We start from the raw sequence: 17,248 nt of genomic DNA, 5'->3' as shown, positions 1-17,248 counted from the left end.
TCACTCTTTTACCTGCACTGTCACCTGTAATCATATCACTATTGTCAGATGATACTATTTCTGTTTTCATATGAGGAAACTGGGGTATAGGGAAAAATCTAGTTCAGTAATGAAGCTGGGATCAGAACCCCAGACTGTCTGAGGCTGAGTCCTGTGCCTAACTACTATTATGCCTTGAGTGCAAGTTGTCATTGCACTAATACTGTATAGTTCTGGAACAATTTATAGTATACAGTGAACTTTCACTCCATAACCTTATTTAATTCACACAGCCCATTGATGATGTTATTCCCATTTTGTAACTGAGAAAAGCGAGGCTTGGAGGAATGAATGAAACAATATGTTGTCTATACAGCACTTAGTGTTCACTGGCACATAGCTATTAATCAGTACCAACTCCCTTCCCTCTCTCTCAGCCATCAGGAAATAAAGTGGGATAGCCATTCCCAGTAGCAGAACTGGGAATGAAACCCAGTTCCATACGCCAAACCCAATCCATCATGCCACAGATGCCTCAGTCATTAATAACTTGCTTCACAAAGGAAGTGATTACTTCTGGTTGGCCAGTTCTAGAAATTCCACACATCCCTCCTGCTTCTCCCTCCCCCAGCCTCTGGAGATCAGTGTCAGCAGACCATGTACACTGCTGCTGCAGCCTCCATTCACATTCTTAATCAGTCACTGTGCTTCGTCCCTCTGCACTCAGACCTGACCTCAGAATCCTTTCCAACACCTGCCCTATAAGCAACCCTACCTACCAGTTGGAATGTCTTCTTAAGTTGAAATCTATTCGCCATCCCTGCCCTACCGGCCTGGAAAGTTCACCAGACAAAGCCGTCATGCCTACCCATTCCTGTAAACGTTCTTGGAATATTTTATCTTGTCTGCTTCCCCTCTGTTAGGCCTAAAAGTACAGATGCCCTTCACTGTAGACATTGCTTGAGCTTATGCCAAGTTGAGGTTGTTTCCACCAACTTGGTCTTCCATACGCCTGATCCTGTGTGCCTGACCTCAGCATCAGGCACCAAGACATGTGTGCTCCCCATACATGCCAAGGCTGGCAGGGTGAAGTAGGTTTGGGAAGAATCAAAACTAAAAGGGTCAGGTAGTGAAAGCCGGCCATGGTCTAGGAGGGCCATATATACTATCAATAAGTATTTGTTGGCTGGCAGGCAGAGGCTGAATTACAGTGCCTCAGCCAGGGGGCTGCATGGAAACCCTTATAAGAAATAAGGCAGACAGGGCCAAGACATCACCCAGGTGTACCAATCATTTACATTGTACCTTCCAGCAGTGGTTCTGACCCTGACCTCACAGCAGAATCACCAAGTCCCTGACCTCATCCCACACCTGCTCACTCAGAATCTCCCCTTAGTTGTGGGGTTTGAGAACTGCAGCCTCACAATATTTAAAGGACTTTCTTGCCCCTTATCTCTTTGTCCAAGGCTTGTTTTGACTGACTGGGCAGGTCAGCCTGGTTTAATGAATTAATTCTTATAGGATTTACAGATAAAGACTATATTATAAAATAACCTCTACCAAAAGGTTCCTTGGTTACATCCATTATCTCTTCATAAAACAGTCCATATGTATGATCGTAACTACTATGTATGATCATAGCAGTTGTTTATCAGAAGTATCAAGTACAATAGCACATATCATAGAAAAAGCAAAGAGGTTTTATCTCATAAACTGACTCCAATCAAGTCTGTAATGGCTGCCCACAGCGTTATGCTGAGGCAGCATCTCAAGCTGCATCTGAGGGCAACATAAAGAAACTCTGTGATTGATTAAAGATGTCTGCCCTGGGCCTGAGCATGATGAGAGGCAGCGTATTTGCCATCTGTCATCTTCCCTGGTTTATCTGTCCTATTGCCATTATTATTTAACCCCCTAGTCAATACCTGCAAGCCAGCACTCAAGGAAGACTTTATTACAGGGCTATTTTTTAATATATAATATACAAACTTAGGAAACACATTAACAACACAAGACTAAGTGGGTGAAAGCAAACAACCGGCCTGGACTTTATTACTCCTCAGGCTCACTGCGATGCTAAAGGTAGTCTGTGTGGCTGTATGAATAAAATATTTGCCCCTGTTACTTTCTGATGGGGTACTTACAGAGCATAGTTCGAGTAATTACATAATCTGGAAATGCATGTTCTTAGGAAGTGGATTGATCTTCGTTCCACATTTCCATTTCATTTTCATATTGAATACTAAGCAGATACCATCCTCTGTTCAAAGGTGCTAAAATGATTGTGAGGAGACGTGTCATGCTTAACTACAAAATCCCTGGGTCCAGAGTAATTTGAGGATGGCAATTCTAGTATTAAATGGTTGTTTTGTCCCTATTGTGACAACATTTCCTGAACCAAAATTTGGACTAGAGTTTAACGAATACTAGTGAACTTATGAAAGAGCAGGGCAAATACTATCAAGACTGCCTCCAGAAGACTCCTTTACCACATCAGTGTTTTTACTGCAGTGATTGGCTTGAGGGAACCTCCCTGGTGGGGAACGGCAGACACTCTTGGGGGGTTTCCTACTGTATTCCTTTTTAGCTGTACACCTCCTCTAATTCCCTGTTCCCAGATCTACCTTCCTGGTGAGTAATCGAGGGTTACTGATGACAATGGGTCAGGTTCCTCAGGTGGCTGAGAAAGAATTGAGAATGGTAGAAAGTTGAGAACCATGGGCATAACGGAATTAACGGGACTAGGATTTGTGCAAGTTCATCAAGGTTCTGTATCCTTTTCACCATGCCCTCATCCTTGGCACTTGCGCTCCAGCAGTGTACCAGGGCCTGAACGTGGGGCACGTCTGATTTTTCCCCTCTCTACAAGTGATACTATAAATTCTCTTAGGAAATCGCAGTAGTGCTTCCTAACTGACGTTGTAAGCTCACCTGACGTGTCTATTTCCCAGGAGAATATCTCGTTGGGCATCTAACTCCCCCGGTACAAAATCTTTGGAACCACCTTCTCTGCAGAGAGAACTGAGCCCTCCTCCGAGGACAGGCGGTACTAGGATTAAACAGCCCCAGCTCTCACTGGAAATCCCTGCCCTGGTGCCGAGGGCCGTGCCGAGGGCTGCTGCTTGCTCACTGCCTGGGTCGTGTTCAGGCCGCCCCCTGGATGCATCCCAGCGATGCTGGTCTAGTCAGGTACACTCAGACTTGTCACTGAGTCTCACTGACCACACGTTGGAATTGGCAGCTTTGCACTGTGGTTCCCAGACACTTTCAGGTGGTTAGCCTCTTGGGTGGAACCCGTGATCCTGAGGCCCAGTGCCCGGCCTGAGCTCAAGAATCTAAGCTCTACTGGGTCTCATTTTAGTTGTGACCCAAAATATGATTTTGTCACCTATTTTGAGTCCCTACCATATTGTTGGAGACAGTGCTTCTTATACTGTCATGCGTTTGATCACTGTGTGAGTATAGCTGCTATGTAAACATAATGCCTAATGAGACACGAGAGCTGGTCTGTTTAAGCCCTGGCTTGGTAGGATGGGGATGTGAATTATGGCTACAGCTCTGTCATTAATGAGTGACATCAGACAAGTCATATCCCCTCCCTGAGCTTCAGTTTCTGCCTGTGGAGAATGAAAGCCCCAGACTAGGTAATCTCTGAGGTCTCATTAAGCCTGAACAGCCTGTGTGTCTGATCCTGTGTGTAAATTCAGACAAGTTTCAAAGACTTCCCTGACTGCTTTGTGGATGCTATCGATTGGCTGTGTAGATTCAGCAAAATCCACTCTGGCGAAGAGTTGTTCAGTGACACTCCCGGGGGGCTTTTCCAGGCTTTCATAGGCTCTAGGTAATCTGAAGACAAGAGGATTGCAGAATTGTATAAAAAGCCACTCTAGGATTTAACTACAGTGGGGCTTTTGTAGTCTTAAATTCACAGTTGTAAGAAATTGATGAATGAACCACAGCTCACAATGTCTGAGCAAAAAAACAACTTAGGAAATACACTGAGGCATGGAATGTTAAATGCCCTAATTTTTGCCAAACTGGTGTTTTAGCTTCCTAGAAGGGCCTTTTAAGTGTGCCTTAGGGGAGATTGTGCCTCCTGAGAGTCAAGCATGCTGCCCTGGGACAGTAGGAAACAGCTGACGGGTCGGAACACACACTAGACCAAGAGAGACCTGGGCTTCAACCCCAGCTATGCCACTTACTAACCTGATACACCCTGGGCAAGTACATCATTTCACCTTTCTGAGGTTCATTTATAGTAATAATTTTAGTAATGATTGAGCCCTTATTATGTGACAGGCACTCTGCTAAGTTTTTTACGTGTTTATGCCATTCCATCTTTCTGACACCCTGGGAGTTGGTATGGTTGTTACCCCCATTTTATAAGGAGGATGCTCAGGCTCACCAAGAGAGAAGTAACTTTGCCCAGGATAACACCAGTGGGAATGTGCTGGCAAAATCAAGATCTCCAAACTAATGACCTGGAGACCTTGTAGGATGGGAATTCCCTAGACAAATGTTTCCACAACTCCAGGTATGAGGACGTTCTTCCTAGAAGAGATATGCCCGATGACACTTGGTGATGGGAAGTTGTTGAGAGGATTCATGGGGATGAGGGCATTGGTCTCCCCAGCTGGACAGTTGTTCTGGATCCTGGTGCTTCCAAGACTGGGGTGTAGAGCAGGTCCCAGAGAGAATTCTCCACCCCCACCCCCAGACTAGGGCCGGGCAGGTCCCTCGTTCACATCCCTCCTGCAGTTCCGTGAGCTCCCCCGTCCTGACCTTCGTCACTGGGTCTGTCACATCCCTTAGCCCAGTGGCTGACTCTTGATAATAATAGTCAGGAGAAGTATTAGTATGGGTCATTAGAAATGTTTTAAGCACTATTCCAAGCACTTTACAAGTTTTATTTCACTTACTCCTCACAACAAGCCCATGAGGTAGACAGTGTTATCATGACCACTTTGTAATAACTTGGCTCATATTATTAGGGAAGAGGAAGGTTGATTTTCGAACTCAGGACTCTCACTCGGAGGTCCCGATCCCTACCCTCTGTGCGCTGCTGCCCTTACATGTGAAATGGGCTCCTGCTGCCTTCCTGACGGAGGTATAGTAAGCTCTCAGTAAGTCACTGTACACGAAAGGACCCAGCATGGGGCTGCCCAAAGCAGGTGCCCAGTCTCTGTGAGCAGAAGCAGATATACAGTGCTGATTTCCTTTTATGGAAATCGTGTGGTTAGTTACAACGGACAGGGTTTTCCCTGTGATAACTCTAGAGCCTTGGACAGATAGTTTCCCCAGAGAGTTGTATATACATTAGAGTTGCATTTTTGTTTATTTTGAGCTGTCTTGTTAAGGAAGGATTTATATGCTGGCGTTGATGTAGGACAGCAATCAGGCAGTGTTTTCTGCCTCTGACAGTTGGTGTGATAGTTTGCTTCCAGTGAAGTTTGACTCACTGTATCTGGAAGCTGTCAGAAGTGGGAGCATGAAAAGGTCATGACGGATGGCTGTGGATAAGTGGGGAGGAGAGGAGAGCTGGGAAAGAAGACAAATGGCCTCCTTGTTTCCGAGGGAAGGGATTGACCCTGGCCACTTCGGGCCAGCCCCCGTGCGCTCTTCTTCCTCCCTGCCATGGCTGGAGGGTGGAGCCTGCTGGGCACCATTTGTGAGAGTGGCACCGGGTTGGGCATAATACAGCTCATGGGAACCCCTCCCAGCAGCTCAGTCCTTGGGTACTTGGGAACTGCTAGATGGAAGTAGTCTTCAGTTTAGGATCGCTTTTCATGATTATCAATTAGAGAATTCAACATACTCCTTCCCCACATTTTAAGAGTTGGAAAAGAGTGCTGAATTCTGAAGCAGAAACCAAAAGAATGTCAATTTTTAAAGTGATGTTTTCATTTTTAGTGAAACTTTTATTTTTGATAAATACAGAAAAGGAAAGGACGTAATCCTACTAGCCAGAGTTGACCACTGTTACCAGTTTGGAGCATATCCTTTTGATCTCTTTTTTATAAATATTTGCCTTGTCCTTTTTACTTAGTGTCATAAGAATTTTTCCAAGTCAAAGCTTTTCTCATACATAATTTTTCATGGTTGTGTTGTAGTCCATCATTGTTGGATTAACTATTCCTCTGTTGTCGGCCATTTAAGTTAGAGAAATGTAAACTTAAAAGCCAGCTTCTCTTGTTTTCTTGGACATATGTTTATAACTTTAATTACTTAAAAATAGTGCGTAACTGGGGCTGGCCCAGTGGCATAGTGGTTAAGTTCACGTACTCTGCTTCAGCGGCCTGGGGTTTGTAGGTTCAGATTCTGGGCACAGACCTACACGCTGCTCACCAAGCCATGCTGTGGCAGTGTCCCACATAGAAAATAGAGGAAGATGGGCACAGATGTTAGCTCAGCAACAATCTTCCTCAGCAAAAAGAGGAAGACTGGCAACAGATGTTAGCTCAGGGCCAATCTTCCTCACCAAAAAGAAAAAAAAAAGTGCAAAAGTGACACTTTAAGGAGTGCCTCTGCCCTTCCTTCAGTGACTTTACACAAAAATTTTACCAAAGGAAATCAAAACCATGCTCAGTGATCAAAAAGAAGAATATTGATTGGCTTTCATGCTCCAGTTTGCTGTATATGAACAAAAATAGATGTGCATTTATTGGCACATTTGGATCTTTATTTGTTCCTTGGTGAAAATTGAGAGAGGAGACTAAAGACTTAGTTGGGCAGTGTTCCTTATTACATCTCGGCAGAATGAGGCCGTGCTGAGTGGGGAGAAGTGCCATACTTGGGAAGCAGAGAGCTCGGGGTGGAAATGGCATTTCCACTAAGAAGCTCCCCAACCTTTGACAAGCACCTTCATGTCTCCTGGGGTGTGTTATGTAAGACACCTAGCACAGTCCTTGCAGGCTAGTGCAGTGGCTGAGAGGACAGATTCTGGAACCCAGTTTCCTGGCGTGCTTCACATTCCAGCTTTGCTGCTTGTCAGTGGTATGATCTTAGGCAGGTTACTTGACTCCCTGTGTTGCAGTCTCCTCATCTGTGAAGTAGGGATAAACATAGTAACCACCTTCTCACCACACTGTGAGATTTGAATCGACGCGCACACAGGATTTCTAACCGTGATGGCACATAGCTGGTGCCAGTTTGCGTTCACCCATCTTTGCCCCTGGCCTGGACTGCGGCCCCAGCCTCCTAACTGGCCTCCTCTCCACGAGACTGTCTCCTCCTTCCCACCAACAAGAAGACCTCGGGCTCCCAGGCCAGGACCAGAGAGGTCTGTCTTTGCTTCCACACTGAATTCTGTGGACTCTGTTCAGCAGTGGGGTCTGGGTGTGCTCGGGAAAGTGGGCTCCGACCGTGGGCTGCCTCAGGCCCTCCAGGACTGGAAGCAGAGGGCTGCTGCTTGTCCAGCAAGGGCAGATAGGGGCATATGGGGCCCTCCTTTAAGAAACAGACGCACACACATCTCAAGCGGAGTGAGATTATTTAATGTACAGAAGGATTTTCTCCATCAGGAAAGATTACCCTTCAGGTTCCTTTGAACAGTGACTCCTTTAGGCAGGCGAGTGTTTTACAGATCATTAACTACTTGACTGAAAGTCTGCAGGGCAGAGAAACTTAAAACTAAAGTGCTGGGAGCCCCTGCCAATTACAGATAAATCCAACATGAAGATCAAGTATTTCTGCTACTAGAAGTCAGTGGGAAAATGTGATTTGATTCAGAAAAAAATCGGATTACATGCAACTTTTTTGGAACACACCAATTGTTTAAATGGTGTTCCACCTGCCTGCCCATGTTGAACCTAATGCATACGTCTCCCACATTTCCATTCTCAAACCCCAGACTTGGGGTTCCCCTCTGTGAACAGTGACTGCACAATAACCCCAGGAAAGGGCATCATTGGAAAGTGTTCTTGTGGCCGTGCAGAGCGTGGGCACTTGATGCGGAGATACTGCCCATAATGGATGAACTATACCGTAACAATTTGCAGATAAAAATAATAGAAGTTAAAGTGTACTTTACATGATAAAAGAAAGATGGAAGAGGATGAGAGTCTGCTACATCTGAGATGGTTGCAAAAGTCCTGCTTTGTGAAGTAGGTTCTGTTGAAAAGATTGATGCAATGGGGAGTGACCTTGGCTTGGAGCAGGAGCTGGTGATGTATGTATGAGCATCCCTCTGCTAAATGGACCCAGATTTGTAGCACTAATATACATGGGAGCCCAGAACCAAACTCAGTATGGCAATAAATCAACAGCCACTTTGGGTGTCATTTCTGGTTTATATTCCACTATTGTTCTATCACTTTAATTCATGTCACTATCATCTTTTCATCTGGAACAGTTTTATATAATTTTCCAGTGGAGTTACCTGACAAATCCTATCAAATTAACAAGGTACATTAACAATATTGACTGACTACGTCTTCAGGAGTTGCAGGGCCGTGGAACAAAATTTTAAAACCGTGTCTCTCTGGTGATGATTTTTTTCCCCTCTCTTTCTGACAAAGGCATGTGGGGCAGGGTTTATTCCACATAAGAGATATGCACATTTATTTTGCTCTGCTCGTTTTGACTTTTACATATGTCAAAATAAGAAGCAGAAGAAGGAGGGGAGGAAAAAAAAAACACTTGCTACCAACAACCATGGCTTAAGTACTTTTCTTCTTTCAGGGAACTATAGAAATGTCCAGATCTTTAACAATTAATGACCAAATTGGAGGGAAGAGTGTAACTGGGTAGTCGTAATCTATTTTAAGTGAAATGTAATAAAATTGGTCTCCTGATAGATTCTCGCCCTCCTGAAGTCATCTAGACCTGAACGTCCAGAGTCAATTGGACTTATGACATTATGCCTAATTGAAATATGGTGTTCCTGAAATATGTCTAATGACAAATTCCAGCATTCGATTAATAAAAAAATACCAATTGTTCGTCTTTTCCAGAGACCACACAGTGATGACCAGGGTGAAGCGACCCTGCTGTGTCGTCTCCTCCGAAGACGGCGGACGAGCCTCCGCTGCAGCCTGTCCGTACAGGCTCTTGCCTTTGTCTGACACTGTTTGGGATTTCTTTATTTATAAAATGAAATAGAAACCAATGGAGTGTGTGGCACACCCCATCATAGAAATTTGTTTGTATTTGTTTTCTTTGTTAGTTTTAAATTTGCTCTCAGACTACAGTCGTTGTATGTTTGGGGTTTTTAGTGTCTTTTTTTTAATTGAGCTGTCCCATATATCTGCTTTTTCTTTTGGCCTACTAAGTTTTCTCACATTGTATTGAAAAATTTCTGAGTACGAGCCATAGGATGAAATATGTTAACTGAGTCATTTCTGTTGCAGTATGTACATTTGATTGTTTTAATTATTTCTTATATCTTTACTTCATTTTGCTTTTTTCCACTTTGACCCTGACCTTTAAACTATGGCCTAAAAATTAATTACTTTCAAGATTCCATCTGGGGCCCACTCTGGAAGGCATATTGAAGGTTTTTGTCTCGCTTCATGAACAGATTCCTCAATTTTTGGTGAAAGAGGAAAAAGAGCATCTAGCCTAGCTGGTGTGTGTCAGGCTGAGCACATTCTGCGCAGTGACACCGGGAGAGCAATTGCTGTGCGTTTCCCAGTTATCCCAGGATACCTTCCATCGCTGGCGTTACCTTTGTTCTCCTAACACCTTTGCTCCCAGTCACTGTACAATGTGTTATGTCTGTCACAGCTCTGAAAATGAAACCTGAAGTGCCGGTAGTTGACATTCTGGATTCCTGTTACAAAGTCTTTGTGGCATAAAGCTCACACCCAGTGCTGTCTCTCCCTCCGCAGAGCAGCAGTGACCTCCACAGCCTGAAGCCGGGCTCTAAGACCGGAACGTGGAAGGCTTTATGTAAAGGACCCTTTGATCCTCCCGTGACTTCCTTTAAATATAGCTTGGATGGTTGCTTAGTGTCAGAGAAGGGAAGAGGGAGATTTTTCCTATTTTTAGTGGGTAAGATTTTTCCAAGTCAGAAACCCTTCATTGGTAGCTCAGCTATTTAGACACAGTGAGATTACAGATTTAACTGTCCAACCCAGATCTTCAAAAAAAACAAAAAAGACCGCTGATCAAAATTGGCTTTTAAGTGCACTTTATATTATAGTTTATTTCATTACGATATAGAGGTAATATAGAGCTAACAATGTGTAGGTGAACTCTATATTGTGTCTGTGTTACATCTAAGAAGGCATATTTCTTAATTCCTTTTTATATCGTTTTTGGTTGTACCCCCCCCAACTGACTCACCCAGGAAACCAGACTGTGCAACTTCTGCGTGTCATTTGGAGTCTCCTTATGTCTGTCTTAAGGACATTCCCCAAAGCCTTAAGAAAGAGCTCATGTCGATCCAATTTAGGATTTAGAAAACAGGTCAAATGATTACACTGAAATCACTTACACCTTCCACTTCTTGTGGCTTCTTTTTTGTCCTCCCTTTGGCCTTACAGGTATCTCTGGAGACAAAGTAGAGATAGACCCTGTTACAAATCAGAAAGCCAGCACTAAGTTTTGGATTAAGCAGAAACCCATCTCAATCGATTCTGACCTGCTCTGTGCCTGTGACCTTGCTGAAGAAAAAAGCCCTAGTGAGTAGTCCTCTTTATTTATGTCTCCTTCTCTCTTCCCCCTCTTCCCCTCTGTGTGCTGGGTGCCAGGAGAATATATTGCCACTGTGTCCTTTTTCCCTTGGGTCTGTTTAATTCATTACCAGAAATTTCTTTTAATCAAACGGGATTGTGTTATGGTGCCCAGAGCCTGACATGGGTCCCCATCCTGTTCAGTCTTGATGGCAGCAGAGAAGCTTCCAGCCAGGCTCCCGACCTTAGTAGCCCCACCCTTGGGGCTGGGGGCATGAGGAGCAGATTCCTGCTGAGAATTTGCACCCACCAGAGCCCTCATTTCACGTTGTGCTCCCTTCCTCTTCTCATTTGGGGGACTTGCCCAGTCAGACATGGGCCTGCCTCCCTTCTTCCCAGATCAGGGGAAGCTGGGGGACTTCCTGCGACATCTGAAAACTAGATTTAGATATCCATCATGCCAAAAGTGTCAACACCCTCCAGATTATTGACAGCTGCATGACCTACCAGCTCGTAATTAAACTCCTGCCTGATCCTGCAGAAGAGATCACCGCCGGGTTGGCACTCCTCTGCTTAGATTATCAAAGAAGATACAGTCTGGTTGTATATTCTGGCGTATTATATTTTTGCAGTTGAGTAATTGAGTGGAGTATTTAGAGTAATCATTTTTAGGACTTGAGTCCCATCAAGGGCCAGAAAGGACACAGATCACACTGAAATTCCTCCATGAAAGAAAAAAGTTTAAACTATATAAGGATTTGTTAGTTGCCTGGAGAAGCCTAGAAGACAGTGATTCCCAGACTCTGGTACATATCAGCATTTCCTGCTGGGTGTATTTAAATGCAGCTCCCCAAGGCCCACCCTAGTAGGTTCTGATTCAGTAACTTGGAGTACGAACTGAGCATCTGTTTTTGTTAATCCCCTTTTTTCCAGTGTCCACTAAATTTGAGAACAAATGTTATAAGGAATGGTATACTCAAAAGGAACAATAGGGAATGTAAAGGCCAGCAACCATTTATGATATGCTTAAAGTTTTTGAGATAATACTGACTACAGTGGGGCCTAGAGAGCACAGAGTCCCCTGGAGGGGGCCTACAGACTGGCACGTGCCCATTGCCTCAGTTATGCTGGGTATTTAATTGTTTGTCAGATTCAGCGATGCTGGGCTACATAGTCTCCTCCTTTCAACTCTTTTTTTTTCTTTTTTTTGAGGAAGATTAGCCCTGAGCTAACTACTACCAATCCTCTTCTTTTTTGCTGAGGAAGGCTGGCCCTGAGCTAACATCCATGCCCATCTTCCTCTACTTTGTACATGGGACGCCTAGCACAGCATGGCTTTTGCCAAGCAGTGCCATGTCCGCACCCGGGATCCAAACCGGTGAACCCAGGCCGCCCGAGAAACAGAATGTGCGAATTTAACCGCTGTGCCACTGGGCCGGCCCCTCCTTTCAACTCATTAACCTACAGCTTGGCAAGAAGGGAGCACCTAGTAGTACAAGGGGAAAGGAGTAATGTCCTGCCACCCCCCTTCCCACCATTCCTGTCATCCCAGTGAGGCCTCAGCTCTGCAAGATGGCTGCCAGAAGGGGCTGGTGAGAAAATTGCCTGCTGCTCTGGGGCCCTTTCCCCAAGGCTGCCAGATTCCTCCTGCCTTTAGATAAACATCTTCCTAATCCCTCTCACTCCAGCTTGTCAGCCAATAAAGATGTCATTGTTCTAGCATCTTTCTTCCCAAGAATTCAGTATGCTTTGAAAAGTAACATTTTATCAATTCTCCATGTCTCTGAGAAATGAAAGGCAATCACTTACGTGTTGCATAGAGGGATAAGCTGGAGTCGAAAGGCTAGGGAAGAGCTAGAGAGAGGATTCAGGTTTCTCTTACACTCACACTGAGACACTCGCTGTGCCAAGGCGGGGTGGACTCAGGCGCTGGAAGGCAAAGGGCGCACCACACCCGGCCTAGTGGGCCACCACCTCCCTGCTGCCTCCTGGCATCACTCAGTCAAGAAGTAGTGATTACACAGCTCGGTGAGTGGGGCAAAGTTCCGAGCGTTGGAAATAGAGAACAGACATAGGCCCCACCATTTCAGTATTGACCATCCAGCAAGAGAGTGTTTTGTCTTATGTTCAGACCTACTGGATGGGTCTGTGTAAAAACCACACGTGTGGGTCTCCTGCGGGTTTCCTCCTCCCACTCTGGCTCCAAAGATCTAGAAATTGTGACACTACCTGGAGCAAAGAAGTGCACCGCCCCAGTAAAACACTTGGTAAGTCCCTGCCCCATCACAGTGCTTTTCACACCGTGTTCTCAGAGCCCTACGTCCCCGGGGACCTCAAGCGCCTGTGTGTGTGCACAGAGTTGGGCATGAGGCCTCCCTTCAACCAAAGGAGCTCCACTTTCTTCTTTCCTATTTTGAGATTCTTCATTTAAAGAGTCAACTGATAAAAAAGATTTTGCTGCTTAAAAAAAAGGTTGGGGCCGGCCATGTGGCTAAAGTTCCACTCACTCCACCTCAGTGGCCCAGGTTCGCAGGTTAAGATCCCAGGCGCTGCTGACCTACTTCACTCATCAACCATGCTGTGGAAAATATACAAAATACATACAAAAGAAAAGGATGATTGGCACAGATGTTAGCTCAGGCCTGGCCTTCCTCAAGTGAAAAAAAATAAGAGGAAGATTGGCTAACGGATGTTGGCTCAGGGCGAATCTGCCTCACCAAAAAAAAGGTTTGAAAGTTATAGGCTTACAGAATAAAGTCAGACTCCTCAGCATAGCCTTTACAAACATTGACCACCAGCTGACCACTGCAGGCTCATAGCCCAGAATTTCCCATCCTGAACTCAGGCCGTGGGCATTGTGAACTACTGACACACAAACACACCTTGAATTCTGTGCTGCTGCCATTCCCGCTGCCTGGAATACACCTCCGCTCTGACCCTCCCTCTACCTTACGGTCACCTTCATTTCCCCACCCCCAGCCCACTCATTTTTCAAGATCCAGCTCCAGGGCCAGGCTCTCTAACTTCGCCCCCCAGAGTTTGCACACATCTCTGGTAGAGCATCTCACACAATGTGCTGTGTTTATCTCTTTGAGGTCAGCCCTTCTATCGCCCTCTCATCTCCCTGCTGAACTCATCGACCCAGGGACTGGGTTCTCTGTCCTCAGCCCCTAGCACATGCCTGCACAGTCGTCCTCAATGAACGCCTGTTGTCTTGACTGAACTTAGTGAGGCCAGAATTTAGAAACCAAAAGTTAGTCAACATAATTTATATTGCAAAGTGCCCAAAGAGATATTAAATGAATCAGCTTGATGCTGTGTTGTTTTTTGTTTTACGATTTCCAGTATCTTCATCAAATTAATTCAGTGAGTTAATCTACAAAGTTCATCTTCGAGACCATCATCAGAGCACAGAATTAATCTACGGGCTTCTTCTCCTCCTCTTTTTTTTTTTATAAAGGATTAATGGTAACCCTTTTTATCTTTTGTGTCTGTTGAACCTTAGAAAAAAGTTATTTTAACAGCACTAAAGAAATGAAAGTCACTATATTTCATAAGTTTAGCCTGTGATTTTTATCAGCATAGTGATGTATGTTTGTAGCTGAGTTTACATCAAAAATTATTCTTGGGGCCTTCTTGAATGAATTATGGCAAAGAGAGAGTCTAGAATAGATAAGGTTTTTGATTTCTGCAATATATTTCCTTTTTCATGTTTTTATCTCTCCTAACACAAGTGTCTTGCCGAAGACTGGAACGTGTGACCAACTGGAATAATGTAGTTGTGGAAACAGAGCAGACGTGTTATTAAACAGACTTCTTTACAGAAAAGCATTAAGTGTTGGGAGGATAATGAAGTTGTCCCCGGTTTTACTTGAGACATGTTTGTCAGAATTTTGAACAGAAAAGAAATGGTTTTTAAAACCTTCAAATATGGCCAGTTTGCAGTGTTTATTGAGAAAGCCACTGTCAAACCATTAATTTGGTCGTCATAAGGAACACAGCTCAAGTTTAATTGATGCCATATCCGAAAAGTACGTGAATAGCTGACTTGGCAAAGGCACTGAGTATTACAGCGCCTGCAGTGAAACACATAATTACATGTTTGTAGAATCAGAAAGACCCAGACTTTGAAGCCTCCTCCACGAATGGCAGTTCTGTGGCTCTCTGTCCTGTCCCTAACTTCTCCCTCTTAGGCCGTGTTTCAGAGGGAAGATTTATTGCTCTGTCCCTGTGAGTGTTTAAGGACCTGGAACTTAATGATTAAATAGATGCATGCCTCAAAAACATTGTACATATCAATATGGACTCTTACAAGAGTTATTTGAGAAGATCTGTGTATCAAAAGCCTTGAGAAATTAAGAATAAATTCTGCCTTTCTAGATTAAAAAATAAAAAAGCTGCCTGCTGCCATTATTATTCAAATCAGTGATTTCGCAGTCTGGTTTTGCCACTCCTTAGGATATCTTTTGCTATTTTGAAGGATGTCGCAGACCTCTAGCAGATGAATTAATTTTAATTCATTTTGACTGAGCAAAGATGTGTACGGCACGTAGGAGAGGAGAATGTTTGCATATCAGAAACTACCATGGCTGAATCGTATCAGGAATACTTCTCCATCCTGACACAGGTCTAGACAAAGGCTTTGAGTGCGTGGCTCCCTTTCCAGTGCTAGCCTCGGTTCCAACAGTGAGACAAAAGCAAGGGGCCTTTCTGTGAAACTGGCACCCATCAGAGATTCTCAGACTGGATTTAAATAAAGTGCCACATCAACCATGCCTGGTCTGGTCTTATCATAGGAAGGTTGTGCAGGTTTAGAGTCTTTAAAGGAAGCAGCCTATCATTAAGAAATCAGATTTAAACCTTAATAAAGTAGCTGTCATCTTTATAGCTGAAAAGGGCTCTGTATCTCAATTAAGTATAGATAATATAAAATCTTAAGGAAGCAACATAATAGAGGTAACCTGATTACGTTCTCTTGCAATAGTACAATTTAAAGGAAATCTGATTCTGTTGATGCTGGTTATGCTGGTGGGGGGTTGTTTGTTTGCTTTTTATGTCCAAAACACTGTTTGGATCCAGGATGGGACTCCTTGGGGTTATGAGTTAACCACAACTGCAGGAGACTGTTAAACCCTCGTGAGTAGAAGCTGCTGGATATTTGAGATGAGATTCAGTTAAGGTTATGAGTTAAGTTAGCTGGGGTTGTTGGTGACCTCCCACTTAAATGAATCTTTCGTTTCATAAGTACTTGACAAGATCTGTAAAGTAGTGTATTTAATTTACTAATTAAATTAAAGCTACTGAATAATGATTTGTCCACATTGATTTAGCTTAAACAGAAAAGATCAGCATTGTTGTGATCTTCAGCAACCTTAATGGCCGAGCCAGTTAGACACAAAGGCCTCTTGTGTTTTATAGGTCAGAAGTACATAGGTAAGCCCGGGCTGTAATTGAATTGCCTGCACTGCACCCAGCAGTTGCCGATTTCCTTCGCCTTCCCGTTCCATTGTTGCACTGGGGCTTAAGAGAATGTTAACGTGGTAATAGGCACAGGGCCTTCCCCATTATACGTCTTGCTATCGAGCGGTTCTGCATGACTAGTTAAAGAAGATGGCAAGAAGATTAATGAAAGCAAGGCTAATACAGAAGGGGGTACTTTTGCAAGACTTCTACCGAGGAGATATTAGAGCTGAACCAGAGCTTGGCTTTTTCTTTATCCTGTGACCTTTGAACCTGCCTTACTGTTGAGAGCTGCCAGGGAAGTCGACATTTTGATTGATGTTGGTACACGAGTCAGTCTTTCCCATTGAATTCCACATCTGCAGGAAAATAGCTTTTCCAGCAGAATTCATACTGGCTAGAAGTGATAGCCAAGTTGATGGCTGAAATGCTTTTATGTAGTTTTCATTTAAACCGAAAGGTATTTGATGGTTTAATTCAGTATCCAGTTTTCATAGATTATAAGCATTCACTTATATGTCCTTAATGGGTTCATCAGCTCATAGTGAAGGACCAGTATTAAGAGTGTTCAGAGGTTTGCAGCCAGAGCTCCAAACAGGCTTTATGGGAGAGTAAAAGCAGTCATCAAACAAACCTTCACCATCCTTAAAAAAGAAAAATCAGTCTGAGAGCCTGGGCAAACTGACTTTGAGGTTTTTGTAAATAAAGCACAGCGTCTGACTTTTTGGAAAGCTGTGGATGGGGAAATCTGAAATCTCGCCTCCAAGCCCCGGCTCAGAGGCTGTCTTGATCCACCCAGATGCTGGCTTCCCTGACCTTGTCCTTGGGACACTAGCATTCTATCTGAAAAGGATTGTTACAGTCTGCTTGTGAGCCAGCCCTGTGCAGAAGCAGACCTCTTCATGTGTTCTCACTAACTTTGTTACCTTGCTTGTGGAGCTGCAGGCCTCTAGTGTGTGTCTATGTCTCTGAATGTGCCTGTGTGTGGATCCTCCACCCCCTCTCGCAACAAAGGAGGGCAAGGAGAGTGGCAGAGGGACTCTCGCAACAAAGGAGGGCAAGGAGAGTGGCAGAGGGACTCAGGTTTTGTTACTAAAATCGACTTGAGCACACCCCACCCGATGCATTGAATCCTCTGACCACCTGGTGTCTTTTCTCCGTATTTGACAGGGGGGTGGTTCTAGCAGAGAAAACAC

General features: G+C 44.3%; 1 protein-coding gene across 7 annotated transcripts in view; it reads left to right on the top strand.

Moving 5' to 3' along the window:
• The window catches only part of MAPKAP1 (MAPK associated protein 1), a 224,554-nt gene that overhangs the window by 187,867 nt on the left and 19,439 nt on the right, over positions 1-17,248 (top strand). For 6 of the 7 annotated variants that reach the window (XR_006889485.1, XM_046667870.1, XM_046667842.1 and 3 more), the window contains one exon: positions 10,464-10,601. The exons of the other annotated variant lie outside the window; for it this stretch is intronic. Coding sequence is in view for 5 of the 6 variants with exons in the window: in XM_046667870.1 (XP_046523826.1) it covers positions 10,464-10,601 (138 nt within the window). In the remaining variant the exon portion in view is untranslated. The remainder of the gene's footprint in view (positions 1-10,463; positions 10,602-17,248) is intronic. 7 annotated transcript variants of the gene reach the window in all.

This window comes from Equus quagga, chromosome 1 (genome assembly GCF_021613505.1).
Source record: "Equus quagga isolate Etosha38 chromosome 1, UCLA_HA_Equagga_1.0, whole genome shotgun sequence".
Lineage (NCBI taxonomy): Eukaryota > Metazoa > Chordata > Mammalia > Perissodactyla > Equidae > Equus > Equus quagga.
This window is presented reverse-complemented; position numbering and strand designations above follow the sequence as displayed.